The sequence below is a fragment of the Micromys minutus genome (assembly GCF_963924665.1).
Source record: "Micromys minutus genome assembly, chromosome: 5".
Classification (NCBI taxonomy): Eukaryota; Metazoa; Chordata; class Mammalia; order Rodentia; family Muridae; genus Micromys; species Micromys minutus.
In genome coordinates, this window is record NC_137974.1 from 62,871,673 (window position 1) to 62,886,521 (window position 14,849).

The 14,849-nt window shown below is 41.1% G+C and overlaps 1 protein-coding gene across 1 annotated transcript; it reads left to right on the forward strand.

Annotated features, from left to right (window-relative positions):
* Positions 1-7,339: 7,339 nt before the first annotated feature.
* LOC308421168 (uncharacterized protein C6orf141) lies at positions 7,340-7,858 on the forward strand (the record flags this gene model as incomplete). The annotated part of the gene is made up of 1 exon (XM_080917457.1): positions 7,340-7,858. One exon carries the CDS (start codon positions 7,340-7,342, stop codon positions 7,856-7,858), a length of 519 nt encoding a protein of 172 aa, XP_080773583.1.
* Positions 7,859-14,849: the final 6,991 nt, after the last annotated feature.

Genomic DNA, 14,849 nt, shown 5'->3' on the forward strand with positions numbered 1-14,849 from the left:
GGGGCTACACAGTATGACCCTATCTTGATAAACAAACAGTAACAAAAAAATCATTGATCTCTTCAAATGTGTCTGTTCACCATCTTAATGTGGCTCATAATGTTGCCTTATGTAGAATACTCTGCCATTCCCATATCTAAGTTGCCTGTTTAGTTTTTCTTCTACAACTGAACACCCGATGTAATTAAAAAAGGAGAAATTTTTAAATTTTGATTCATAATTTCCAAGGTTGGAGAAAAGGGTTGCTTAACTCTGTTACTGTGGGCCTGTGATGAGGCCAAGGACCATGGGAAAAGGTCCTGAAAAAGGAAATCCCTTACCACATAGCAGTCAGAAATCAGAAAGAGACAGTTGGGAGCCATAACATGATGTGACCACCATAATGATACCTCCTCAAGTAACATAGTGTCTCCAGTTAGACCCTCCTCCAAGAGTTTTCCAGGCCTTCCCAAATAGATTCATTAACTGGGGACTAAGCCTTCAAACTTGAATACAGGCTTTACAATTTTATTACTCAGTTAACTGTTTATCCATTTATAAAGGTGGATTGGCAAGAAGGCTCAGTGGTTAAGAGCATTTGCTACACTAGAAGAGGAACAAGGTTGAGTCTCAACATTCATGTAGAAGGATTCAGCTCATAACTGTCTGTAGCTCCGGCTACAGGGAAGCCAGTGACCTATATCGTCGTCAATGGGCATTTTTCTTCATATGCATAATTACAAAAAGTAAATTTAAAATGTTCTAAGAGCCTACAGTAGTTCCTAGAATATTTTCAAACCTATCTTTTATTTTATTGTTGTTACTAATAGTAAATATTAAGGAATAAGAAAAAGATTGTATGAGATTCACCGCTCCAGTTTATTCCCCAGTGGGGTTCTAATTACTGGATAAATGCTTCAAGAATAAGTGACAGAATTCTTCATTCAGCTGAGAAATGGATCCTGTGAAGGCCATCCACAGAAACAGCTTGCTATTCTTTTGTAACCTTTTCCTTCTCCTTTAGGCTGGATATTCTTGGTATTCTTACAACAAAGCCCATTCTCCTTAAATAGGTTTGGGTTGGTGCATCTGCTTAAACTATCATAACAAACATCATAAAATGGGTAGTGGGCTAAATATGTACAGATGTCAGTTGGGAGCTGGGGCCTCTGAGATCCAGGTGCTAACAAAGTTATGCAGGTGCTGGTGAAGGTTCTCTTTCTGGTTTGCAGACAGGTCGTCCCCTAAGGGCAATGTCCCCCAGTGGAGAAGAACTAAATCCATTTCTGCCCTTCCTTTCTATACAGTCGTAACAGATTGAGGTCAAGACCCTTACAGCTTCATGTTATCTTCCGTATCTACTAAAGATCTGATTTAGTAACATCTGGAATTCCATTTTCATTCTTGTGTTTAATAGGTACGTAGGTATTCAGCCCAGAGCTGTTAGTTTTTACAGTTCCCAGCAAAAGTACCCAGACCAAAATATGTAAAATTTCACTTTGTCTGAAAAGTCTTTCTCATCTAATCTAGCATTAATCTGCTTTCTTTCCCCTTAATGACATTTATTTACTCTAAGTTCTGAGGCTGTAGTTCTTAATGTACATTCTATGCTTTCAAAAGGATAAAAATATGCATACATACACATACACACACACACACTTTTTGTATTATTCATAGAAACAATGACATCCATCAAAAATGCAAAATAGAACAATCCTAATCAAATTTAGTCACCTGTACTTTTGTCTCCTAAATGTACACAATTTAGTAAGACATTCGCATTTCAATAAGCAAGAAAATGGGCATGTTAACCTTTCCATCCTGCCCTTCTTCCTCTAGACCTCTAGGAGGCAAACATTTGGTCACCTAGAATTACTCAGCACCTTCCATATCTCTCACAAGTGAAAGCACACAGCAAATGTCCTTCTTTTCAGAATACTGCATCATGAACCCATGACTCATTATTGTTTATTGCTGGTCAGTATTTATAGTCAGTATTTGTTCTTCTCTACATTCATCCATCCATCCATCCATTCATTCATTCATTGCGTATATGTATATACACATTCTTATGCATATGGAGGCCTGGAGACAATCTTAGAGGTTCCTTAGTTGCTGTCCTACTTTAAAAAAAAAAAACATATTGAGTGGACACATAGTAGTTTTATGTACTTTCACCGTACCATTTCAATATGTGCTTTTTACTTAATAGTGCTGCCTTCAAAGGGATCTGATTCAATGATTCTGAACTGTGGTGGCTGTTAGAACCATCTGGAAAGGTGTAAACATGTGCCCTGGCCACACACTGCCATAGTTATAACAAAATCTTTCAGAAAAGACCAGATAACATGTGGAGAACACTTTGCTAGATTATTCCTATGTCTAATTAAGTTTGAGAAGCATTAGGATCTTTTTAAACTCACGTGTAACTTGGAAGTTCGGTTACAAGGCGGCTGGAGATGAATAAGACTTTTGTTCTGGGAAGACTTGATTGACTACATTCCATTTGGCATCACTTCCTGGCTGCTGGAAGGGCCGCAGTTACTTTCCCATGAGCTGAGAACTGGTTGCTAGACCAGTGTTTCAACTCTTGCATGTTCCATCTGATAAGGGAAGAAAGCTGTAAAATATTAATGTAGGCATAAACTAAGCCAGGAGGCTACACGCAGATGGTATATCTACAGGAAGTGGAATGAGAATGACCGACGGGAACATCATAATATAAGTCTATGAAATAACTCCTGATGGCCAGGAAGGTAGGTAGCAAAGTGATGGAGTCCTTTTTAGAATGTCCAGTGTTCAAGGCCCTTGGATTCCTTTCCCAGTACACACACACACACACACACACACACACACACACACACACACACATACACACACACACATACACACATATGTGCAGAGAGAGACGGGATGGGGGGAACCATCCTTCTGAGTCTAACCTGTAAAATAAGAACCAACAAAAGTATACACCTAAACTACAAAAAAAAAAAAAATAGTAATGACAATACTTTCTTTTGTGATTATAGTATAACATCTGTCCTCTCCCTTCCTCTCTCCAAACCGTCCCATATTCCTTTCTTTAGTTTTATTTATTTTTTTCAAATTCATGGCCTCTTTCTCATTCATTGTTATTTCATGCATTTTTCATTCAAGTTATTTCTACTTGTATAGATAAATGATAGATGGATAGATAGATAATAGATACATGATAGATAGATAGATACATGATAGATAGATAGATAGATAGATAGATAGATAGATAGATAGATAGATAGATAGATGGGTAGGTAGGTAGGTAGGTAGGTAGATAATACGTAGGTAGGTAGATTCCTAAATTTAACCAGCTCAATTTGTATGTTTTAATTGTATGTATGTTATCAGGCCTGATCAAAATTTGGGTGGGAAAACCAACTGGTGTGCTCTTCCTTGAGGAAGACTTTGTTTGACTCCCAGCCTTCCTCAATTGCCTTTAGTTTTTTCAAGTACCTGAGGCCTCAAGGGCTTTCCCTCATTCATTTTGGTCCACTGCTGTCATCATTGCTTGGCTCCAGTTTGAACAGTCATGTTGGCGAGACTTTATGGTGTGGCTCCTCACAGTGAATTAATCATAATCTTCTGACTTTTGAGAATATAGTGCATTATTGTTCAGTGTAGCTCAGTATAAATTGACTCACCAACACTCAGGAAACAGCATGCTTGCAGCTCTCGTAAGTAACTTTGAGTGGGTTCAGCTCAGAACATCTTTATCCATTTTAGAATCACTTTCATCTATTATCAGTGTGGTGTGACTTAGGGAAGGAAGACTAAACAGCTGCTCTACACTCAGCCTTGAAGGGGCCCCGACAACAAGCCAAAGTCATGATGTCACTTAAGTCTAGCTTAACAGACCTGTGAGTTTATTGGGGTTAATTACAGAAGCATAGGTGACTCAAAGGCAGCTACATCACCCAAAATCCCACCCAGCATGACCGCAGACTCAGTAAACTGCATTCCAGGAGGTCCCCATACAACTACAACTGTCAGATGGCTAGTTCTTTACACAGTAACTGCTACTGTGTATTTAACTTTGGGGTTGGGGCTTATGGATTGCACACTTTTCAGTAGCTCCCTGACTCTCATAAGTTTTGTTTACCCCCTGAATATCACGAATCTTTCTATTCATAGTCTTACACACATGAGTACATGATTTCTTCTCATTTAAAAGTGCAACAGCTCTTTGAGGAGTGTGGCAGCCTCATTCCTCAGCAAATAGTTTCCCCCAATTTTCATTTTCCATTTTAATTCTTCATCTCATCCCATGGCAAGATAGCTACTTGGAATGATTCTGTGGTTTACATTATAGTTCCTTCGGACACAGACCTCTAGCTAGAATTCTCCCAATTTTGCCGAAAGGAGAGAATGGATAGTATTCTTCTTGTGGCTTTAATGGAGCAAAATAGGCCTGGAATTTTTGACAATTCATACATACATTTAGTGCGTTCTCTGTACTCTATTCCCCAAACCTTCTCTGAAATCCCTCCTATTCCTTTCCTTCTCATCCCTACCAACCTCCGTCAGGCTTATGACTTCTTTTGTTTGTTTGTTTTTGAGTTTTTTAAATTATGACAAAAACATATCATTTTTCCTTTTCCACTCCTGCCTCCAATTCCTCTCAGATATCCTTTGCTGCCTGCCTACAAATTCATGGCCTTTTTTCTCATTAGTTGTTCAGAACAAGCAAAAGAAATTTATTCTAAGTACTACCATTTTGCTTGCAAACTCCATTTAATCATAGGGAGAAATTAAATTCACGCCCTAGGGGACCTGGGGACTTCCCAATAGCTGAACAACTTCTATTGTAAGGAAACAGTTACATGAGTCCAGACATTTCAGGGACAACTTATGAGGGAACTGTTGTCTGACTTCAGACATTTCAAGGACAACTTCTTCATCTTGCTGGTGGCGGGGTCAAATTACATTCATGTTCCCAAGCCCAGGAACCAACTCCTATCCTGATTTACAGAAAGTCCCTTGCTCAACCCCTTATATCAAAAATGTGATTGGACAGAGCTCCAGCCTACCACACACCACCTCGCTTTATGTTCTCATTCTTTAAATATGCTCTACGATGTCCTTCCAGGGTCTTAGTTCAGTTCTGGACTCTTCTGTAGTCCTGATCCATCAGTAGCAGTTTGATTACGTTTTTGTCATCTGCATTGACTTGGTGTTTGAGTTACATTGGATTTATGTCGGATTTAAGTGGAGCCCATGACAGTGGCTGCATATATACATATAAGAATATGTTCCTAAATATAAACTATTCAGTCTGTATAATGTTTTTTGGATGTATGTAATATCTGTGAGCCATTTAGTTTAATAGGGGCCATCTATGTGACCATTAGATGGTTTTATATTGGGACCTGGCAGGGTGACCATTGGTTTATACACTGAAGACAATGATCTCCCTCCTCCTGGATCATTCAGTAGCAAATAGCTTAACAGTGAGGATTAGGTCTGCCAGAGCCTCATCTCCATCCACACCTAACTGTTAAAAGATCTGTGCTTGTACTAGCATGGTGCAAGCATCTGCAGCTGTTGTGAATTTGTGATATGTTTCCCATAATGTTCATGGACGACGTGCCTCAGAATTCCTGAGAGCCTTGGTACAATTCAGTGTTCGAAGTCTAACTCCAAACCCGATAGGTGAGAGCAGGACAGAATGTTGATCTGTAGATAATTCCCCTCCATGATAGAGATGAGTTATCTGACTCCTGCTTGATGGCCAACACTGTACCTCCAGTGAAGAACATGGCAGAGATAAGCAGTTTGGCTTGTACCTCTACATGTCCTGTCACCCAGCTACTGGCATTTATCACATACTAAGTACTTCCTGGTCAAGTACAGGAACAAGACAGCCTTACAGTCTTATAAGGAGATAAATTAGAGGTTGGTCAGGAACAACCACGTAACATAATAGCAACCAGGGAGTCCTGTTTGCAGTATCTGACCAGGATCAACATGCTTCAAAATTCTCAAAGACACCAAGGAAATAGCACTGCCTCATTTCATTGTGAAGGACAACTGGGTTTAAAGTGCTCAAAACCGTTCTCTTCTAAGGCAGTCAAGAATGTTAGATATGGGGTAGTTGTGGACAGCCAGCTCAGAGCAAGGCCATTCTCCACGCTGGCAGCAGGATTCTTTATCACCAGGCTGTTCAGTCTTTCATATAAGAGCAGAGATTCTCACAATCGTGGCCATTTTGCTAAACCGTGCAGAAAAACAGTATTTTGCAGCAAAACTAACAGCTACTACCAGGGATGGACTAGAACGTATACATGCGAGCCTTTTCTCCTATTGGCTAGTGTTCTCCATGAACCTCAGGCATAAACTAGCATGGCATAGACAGAGGCCTATTCATAAGCTTATAGATATATACACACATGGGGACATATGTACGTGCTTATTATCCGTGAGGTTAAAAGAGCTGAAGGGCGAATGGGAGGGGAATCTAAAAAGGCACAGGAACTCTGAAGCGCCTTGAATGATTTGTTCTTCGTTTTGTTTTGTTTTTTCTAGATATTTGTTTCCACTCAAAGCCTCTTTTCCAGACAAGTGACGATAACAACTAAAACAGAGACAGAGGTGACCGATAGCCCCACAGATCCCGGCATTCCAAATCAAAAGTACAAACTCACAGCCCTGTTCTCTAAGACTTGAACTGCTCCAACCTCACCTGGTGAACTCACTCCATAGACCTGGAGGTACCATAGAGTAGGGGAGGATTTTAAAGTGGACAGCAAACCTGTTCGGTTCCAGCGCACATTTATGCTGTGGGAGCGGAGCTGCCAATGAGCTCAAGGACAATCAGGCTACTCCGTGAGTTCCAGGCCAACCAGGACTACAGCACGAGATCTTTTCTCAAATAAATAAATTCTTTTCAGATGGATTTAATTAAATCAGATGATTAAAAACCAACGGTATGCCGGGTGGGAGAGGTGCTTTGAGCATTTGAGAAGGTCATAGCACCAACACATCTCTTTTTTCCGTTTTGGAGAGCAAGAATGGAGGTGAGGGTAAATTGAGACATCGCTAGGCAGTTTGGGGCCGGAAGCAAATACACCATAAAAGAATCGCAGCTGTGTCCAAGGGTAGGAAGAAGAGGATCTAAGAGTGTGTTTGAAATGGGTGGAGACCAATGAGGTCTAAAGGCTGAAATCGGGAGGCGGGAATTCGCAGTGTGGCCTCAGGCGGCTCCTCTAGTCAGTGACTCGCTTAAGCCACACCCAGTGCCTGCGCCGCCCGCGGTTTTCTGAGTTTAGCTGGAGTTTTCCTTCCAGGACTGGAGAAACGTGGACGCACGCATGATCTCCTCTCCCGGATGGAGCCCAGTAGACCCCTGGGGCGCTCCGGGTGCTCTCCGCGGGGGGAAGGGAATGGGCCACCCTTGGATCCGGGCGCCCGGAATCCCGCGCTGGCGGGGACACATAGGTCCCTATCAGCAGCAAGTGGGAACTTGAGATCGCAGACCGGAGAGAATGTGGACAGCCAGTCCTGGGTCAGAGAGAAAGTGCTCTTTCTTCTGCACCCGGAAAGGTGGTTGGGAACGCAAGCGGACCCTGCTTGTACAAGTCTGCTAGATAGCAAGGACCTTACCCCTACGATTGGAGACCACCGCAGTCCCGAACCGAAACCGAAGCCTTCCCGCAGGCGCATTGCCACGGCCCCGGGAGGCCAGCCCCGGGACCCCGAAGCCACGCCCAGGTCGGTGTTGGTGAGGGTCGTGGATTACCAGGTTACGCAGGAGGTGCTGTGGACCGCATGGACCAAGGGGAGTATGACCACGAGAACCGAAGAGCGCTCTGTGACCGCAGTCACCTTTCAGACTCAAAGGGAGTGACACTGCTTGTGGGGCACCAGAGTCTAGCCAAATCCCTGATTTCCCCAAGGACGAGATGCTCAGAAGGAAATTAAACACACAGAGATCTCTGGAGCCCGAAAAATGTTCCGGGACAGTGGATGCGGGAAAATGCTTGAAGAACTAATTTTAAGCAGCCTGCCACGTCCTCCGTGGCTTAAGTGTCTCACGGTGGCTAAAGAGAAGAAAAGGTATGTTTTACATTGGTGGTAAATGGGAGTTTGAAAGCACAATGCCTGTTGGCATTGGCATTTTGTAAGCTACTTGCATTGTCTTTTGCATCGAGCAGCCAAAGGCAGAAGAAAAGCTTAAGGTCTGCTCTCTGGGATGTGTGGTGTGTGGAGTGGATGCGTGTCTTTGCATTGAAAGCCTTAGAAGACTTTTTTTTTTTTTTTTTTTTTTTTTTTTTAAGTGGAGAAATAAAATGACCATGAAGTGAAGTAAAATGTTTCTAGGTACTATCTAGGTACTCGGGTACTATCTAGGTACTCGGGTACTATCTAGGTACTCGGATCTGCTGTGCAGTTTCTATTCCCATTCCGTCAGTCAAATTTCCATGTTAAGTAGAAACGTGGGGGAAAGAAAGACTGGAGGGTTGGGGGACTTTCAGAGCTTGATCTGTGCTTTGCCGGTAAAACTGCAATTTAACAGGGCTTTATAGCAGAGGGAATCTTAGTTTATGATTTAATAAGGAAAGTAGACATGTTGTATGCAATATGTCATAAATGGTTATATGCCCCATTTTTATCCAGTTTTTAACGAATAAGATTGATAGTTAAGGACTGGATAGATGGTTCAGTGGTTTTAAGAGCATTAGTTGCTCTTCTAGAAGACCCGGGTTCAATTCTCAGCACCTTCATGGTCGCTTAAACTGTCTGGCAACTCCAGTTCTAGGGATGTGACACTGTCACACTGATTTGCATGCAGACAAATCATCAAATCAGTGCACATAAAAGTAAATAAATCTTTTTTTAAAGTACTTATAGTGAAGATTGGATTGACAGTAAGTCTACTGTTTTAAGTTTAATTTTTAAATTAATTTATCTTTAAGTAGCTGTATGTATATGTGAATATGTATGTAAACCTGAGCGCAGATAGGTATAAGGAGATCAGAGGCACGGAATAACTTAGACCAGGCACTACAGGAGTTGAGTGTTGGGAACCAAAGTTGGTTCCCTGCATGAGTAATCCAAACTTTTGACCACTGAGTCCTCTCTCCAATCCTTTTCTGGGTGTTTAAAACCATCCAAGTCTACCTCTTTAAAAAAATCCCTTCGTCATTAGACACCATCAATTCAACTATATTATTTTATTTATGTGAATGGTTTTTGCCTGTATGGACATCTGTGTGCCACTAGTTAGCCTGGCACTCTCAGACGTCAGCACTGGATCCCCTGAGATCAGAGTTAGAGATGGTCGTGAGCCACTGTGTGGGTGCTGGGTGAATTGAACCTGGATCCTCTGCAAGAACAGCAAGTGCTCAAAACCTCAGCGTCATCTCAGCTCCACATCACTAAGTCTTTTAGTATTGGGATGCAGTTTGGAATTCTAAGGAGCAAACAAAGCTCTTAGAGTTAGGTGAAGGGCTTGAGTTATCCCTGTGTTTGCTAACAGACAGTAACAAAGGAATAGGGCTCTGCTCAGGGGCTGAGTGGTTGAGGGTGAAGAATAAATATTACTCTTAACCTGGTCCTTCCAGCTGTCTTCAGTTAGAGCTTGAATGACCTTCAAGCCATCATCTGATCCACCTTTTGCCTGGTCAGATAGCATCTTTCTTTTACAGATGAGCTACCTTTGGCCTAGAGGTCACAAAGCTTGTGTAGATCACAATCATGTGGCTGCACGTGCTTACTAAAATGGACAAGGACTGTGGTCATCTCCCTCCTAACGATTTGTGGATGACTTGCTGGCTCTTACTTCTAGGGGTCCAAATAGACCCAGGCAGGAGACTCTGAGTTCTAGGCCAGTCTCAAAAGAGAGATATCTGGGGACACCATAGTTTTCTAACTCAGATTTAGGAAGTCAGCATGATTAGGAGAGTCATCTTTCTCCCCGCATCCTGCAAGCCTGTTGGTTGAAGATTTACCACGAGGAGTGCTCTGGCCTGGGGATCTTCCCTTGAGGAATGAACTTAGACCTTGAACTCATATTCATCTGTTGAGTAGTTGCAAAATGAGTTGTTGTGTCTCCAAGCCCCCCTCACATTCTTCTTTTGCAGAAATTCTGCCTGGCTTCTTTGTACAGTTAATTGTGAGTGTTGAGTGTCCTGTCTGCACTTTTGTATTGGTCCCTGATAGGTGAAGACTGATTGGAGAGACAAGAGAAGCAAACCTCTTTTGCAATCACTGAAACCAGTAGCATCTTTTGGCTCTCAGAGGTGGGCTCTGCTAACCCCTCTGCTAACTAGTAACTTTGGGCAAGGTGCCTAATCTCTATGGTTTACTTATTAAGTGGGGATCATAAGTGTACTCTTTTTGGATAGGATTTAGTTAAAACACTTAGAATACTGCCTGCCAGGGAATTAACTCTTTGATTACTAGTATATTTGTTATCATTCAATCCACTTTTCTAGTGAACAGGATTTAGTTCTTTATTTATTAATGTAGCATATAAATCATAAAATCAAAATAGTCAACAAGATAACTAAGGAAAACTGAATTATTGGCTTTGTAACCAAGGCTTCTCCTAGACTCATGAAAGGACTTATTTTTAGCTTTTTCCACCGTTAGTAGTATTGGGATGACAGTGTGTGCCAAAATGCCTGACTTGGTGCCACCTGTCTTTAATCTCTTTATTTGCACCTGCTATTACCTTAGAAATGACTTCTACACCATGTGGGGGCATCAGCTAAGGCTAAAGAACCATGGTCACTATGCTAAGTGAACCGACAGGTTAAAAAGCCTTCACCACATCCTTGGTAGGTCATAGCTTTGGATAATTGTTCTTTTGAGACAGGGTCTTCCTTTATTGTCTTGGTTGACCTGTGACTCTTTGTATAGGTCAGCCTGCCCTCGGATCTGCCTGCCTCCCAAGTGCTGGGGTAAAAGGCATGCACTGTTAGGCCTCAAATTGAAAACAAACAAACAAACAAAAAAAAAAAAAAAACAAACTACTTTTAAGATGCTCTAACCTCCATGTCAACTGTTTGCACCATGGTTGCAGGTTTAAAACTAATGCCACATTGAAAGTGAAGAAAGATGCTGAACTGTCTTGATTTGCTTTACAGGTGAAGAACATTTTCCTTTCATGTCTCAGAGAACATCTGAACTTGTCTTCACTACCAAGGAATCTCTCCAACAACTGCATCTTGACTCTATGACTTAACCTCCACCTCACAGAACGAGTCCATCTACAATTGTGTTTGTTGGATAAATTACATCAGAGACTCCCAGAGGCCCATCTGGGCACATTAGAACCTGGACAAATGTCCAAGTCACATAAGTACCATGGACCAGGCAAGTGTCTACCTCCTTTTTATTAATATTTTTTTTTTTTTATGTTTGAGGCAATGGCTCACTGGATAGCCCAGGTTTACTGTGGACTTGTTGTCTAGCCTGTGATGAATGGACCTTGAGATTTTTTTTCCTATCAACCTCCCGAATATTGGGGTGACAATATGTGCCAAAATGCCTGACCTGGTGCCACCTGTCTTTAATCCCTTTATTCACACCTTTTATTTCCTGTGACATTTGATACATTTGACCAGCTGTTTCTATTAAAACTTACTGTGATTCTCTTTTTGAAGAATTTTTTCAAATTTAAAATTTATTTTGTGCATGAGTGTTTTCCTATATGAATGTATGTACACAATGTGCATGTCAGCGGCCCATAAAGAACAAAACAATGGATTAGTGTTTCTAAAATTAGAGTATAGGTGGTTGTGAGCATTACATACGGGTGCGGCAAACTGAACTTGGGCCCTCAGAAAGTATAGCCGGTGTTCTGAACCACTGAGCTGTTTGGACAGCCTTAATGTAAGGGTCCAAAAATCACTGAAGACCCCAGACCCAGATAGTGTGCAAAAACAAAGAGAGTTTATTCTGTAGAAACATCCAACATAGGGGGATCAGCCATTCTCCAAAATGGCTGCCCCAGACAAAGGCTCACAGGTCTTCTTATAGGGAACTGGGGGAAATCTCTTGAAGGATTAGGTAATCTAAAACTTAATTAGTGGGTGCTAGGGGGTCCCAGGGGACCAGTGGTCTGCACTCCTATGTCACAATCATTTAACAATATGATGACATAGAGCTGCCCTGGGCAGATGCCCCATCTGAGATATTTGCCCATTTTTGTGGTTATCTCTAGGGTGTTCTTCAGAGAGGGTTTGATGATCTTGTTCTAGATTTTATGGTCTATCCCTGGAGCCATACAGCCTCTTTTCAAAACCAGGCCTGGCCCTTAAAGGGAGACGATGTCACTCTTAAAACAATGAAGAATAATCTTTATTTGCAAAATATAATGTTGTGGCCTGGTGTGGTGGCATAAGCCTTGAATTTTAACAATTTAGAGACTTAAAGAGGTAGAAGGAAGTCTTTGAGTTTAAGAGGGATTTGTAGTAGAACAAAAGGAAGGAAAAGGAAGGAAGAAGGGAAGAAAGGGAGGGGAAAAGGGAAGAAGGAAGGAAATAAGAAAATATGCAATCATCTAGAGAAAAATTAGTGAAATATTATGAAATTATTAAAGATAGGTTAAAAGACAAAACTTCTCCCATGATCCCAAATCTTTTAATATTTAGTATTTTTCAACATTGTTTTATTTTATTTTATCTTTATGTGTTTGCATATGTTGTCACAGAACATACAGTTCTCACCTTAAAGGAAATAAAAGATTGTTTATTCTAAAGCTAAACATGGGTGACCAGGAACCCATATGACCACAAACCCATAGGCTTTGTGACATTGTTATAGTATCAGAAAAACAGAATAGTTCATAAATCCACAGGCTTTTTAAATACACTGGAAGAAACATCAGGTAGATAGGTTACAGCAAACAAAGGAAATTTCTGCTATAGGTCACAGGTGCAGATTGATGTCATTATTAGCCAAGAGTCTGTCTACTTCAAGGATGTTAGATCAAACATACAGGCTAGCTTTCATATCTCAAGATACACTGGGTCTTGACCTGCAACATTCAAACTCTCTATAACCATTAAAGTCACAGTTAATTAGTTATGTAATTAATCAGCCTTGTAGAACATTTAACTTTTGTGAAATCATTTCAGTTAATGCTTACTTACTGATCTATTTTATTGAAAGCAAAAATTTAAAAAAAAATCCTGGTGTGACTCCTGTGTATTTTCTGAGGAATGCTTTTATGAATGCTGGTTAGTTAGCTGGTTACTCTGAGAAGAAATAACACTTCATTGAGTTGCTTTTGGTCGGAGTATTATCATAGTAGCAGGAAGGAACCAGCCTGGTAGGCTGACACACAGGCCTGTGTCACTGGCTATCTAGTAGTAAGGTGTCCTCTAAGAAAGAACAGAGTCCCCACTGTGTTCACTGTCTGCTGAGTCAGGGTGTGCACTTTTGCAAAGACCCCTGGGCGATTCCTTTGAAAATTTCACAAGCACTGGCCTATCCCTCACATTTATTTATATCAGTCTCTCACTACAATGAAAAACTTTTATTAAAACTTCTCATGGAATGTTAACAATGCCAGAGCAATAGCAATTTATAGGGGTATGGATCTAGAGCTTATAAAAGGGTGCATAGTACAGTTCATACGGATTTGTAAACTGGAAGAAAATAATCATGTCTTTTTAAAGGACTGTATCATCCTATAATTGTCCCTCATGAACTATTGATTATCCGATCTCTAAATGAGAATGATTCTTTTATTATCAAAGAATGTGAAATGGCTGAAGGTCTAAAGCCCCTGAAGGGAGCAAAGGCAGGAAGTGATTAAAGACAGCACAGTTCCAGATCTCTGAGTCACAGCTAGTCACTTGTGGGGCAAAGGTGGGGCTGGAATTTCAACACATTCAGGAAAGAAAACAGGGCTGGGACTCTGGAACCCTCTGAAATCTGTAGAGCCACAGCCAGTACTTTGCTCTTTAATTATGAAGAATGACTGTTTATGACCCTTTTTCTTTGAATCTCATAAATTCAGATAAGGGGAAAAAAACAGTAAATATTACTTGGGGGCCACAGAAGGAAGTAGGTTAAGATTATTGTTCCAGCCAAGAGTTTCCTGCAAAATGAATGACGATTATGCTCAGAAACAAGGAAGTAAATTTAAAATCAGAATCTGACTTCTCAGTTTAAAAAGGAATAACAGGGGACCAGGGAGACCAGCTCTCTGCTGTTAAGAGTGCTCGTTGCTGGACATGAGTTCAGTTTCGAGGACCTATATTGAGCATCTCACAGCTCTTTGTAATTACAGATCTGGAGGCGCTCCTCTGCCTCCTCAGGAGCTAACACACATGAGATATAGACTCATATTTATGCACATAAATGAAAGTTAAAATCTTAAAAAACAAAATAGAGGTTATAGTATGTTGAGGGAATAAATTAGCATCCCTCAAGCTGGCTGGAAGCAATTGACTTCAGGCAGTGGGAGAATTTTCAGTATTCTCTTAGCTTGACTAAGGGCCCAAGAGCTATTTCTTTGAAATGGAGTCATTGAAGAAGAGAGGACTCCAAATTCCATTTTCTTGTTCAAAAGAATAGAAGCTTCCCTAACTGTCAGTAGACAAACAGATGGACTAATTATATTGAGCAACTTGTCTCCAAAATCCTTCAGTACATTGTCACCAGTTTTAAAACTCCCCTGATACCAGTCTCAGAGCAACGGAGTATATTCTTTCTTCCGTACCATATAGAAATCTTCAATAAAGTCTTCCTTTGTTTAAATCTGTTTGGACTTTTTTATTTAATAGTGAAGAGGAAACAGAGAGAGGGGAGGCCTGAGGTATGTTCCAATCAAAATGTCAAGTCTGAGGCATCAAGAATTTCTGTGTGTGTGTGGGGGGGTT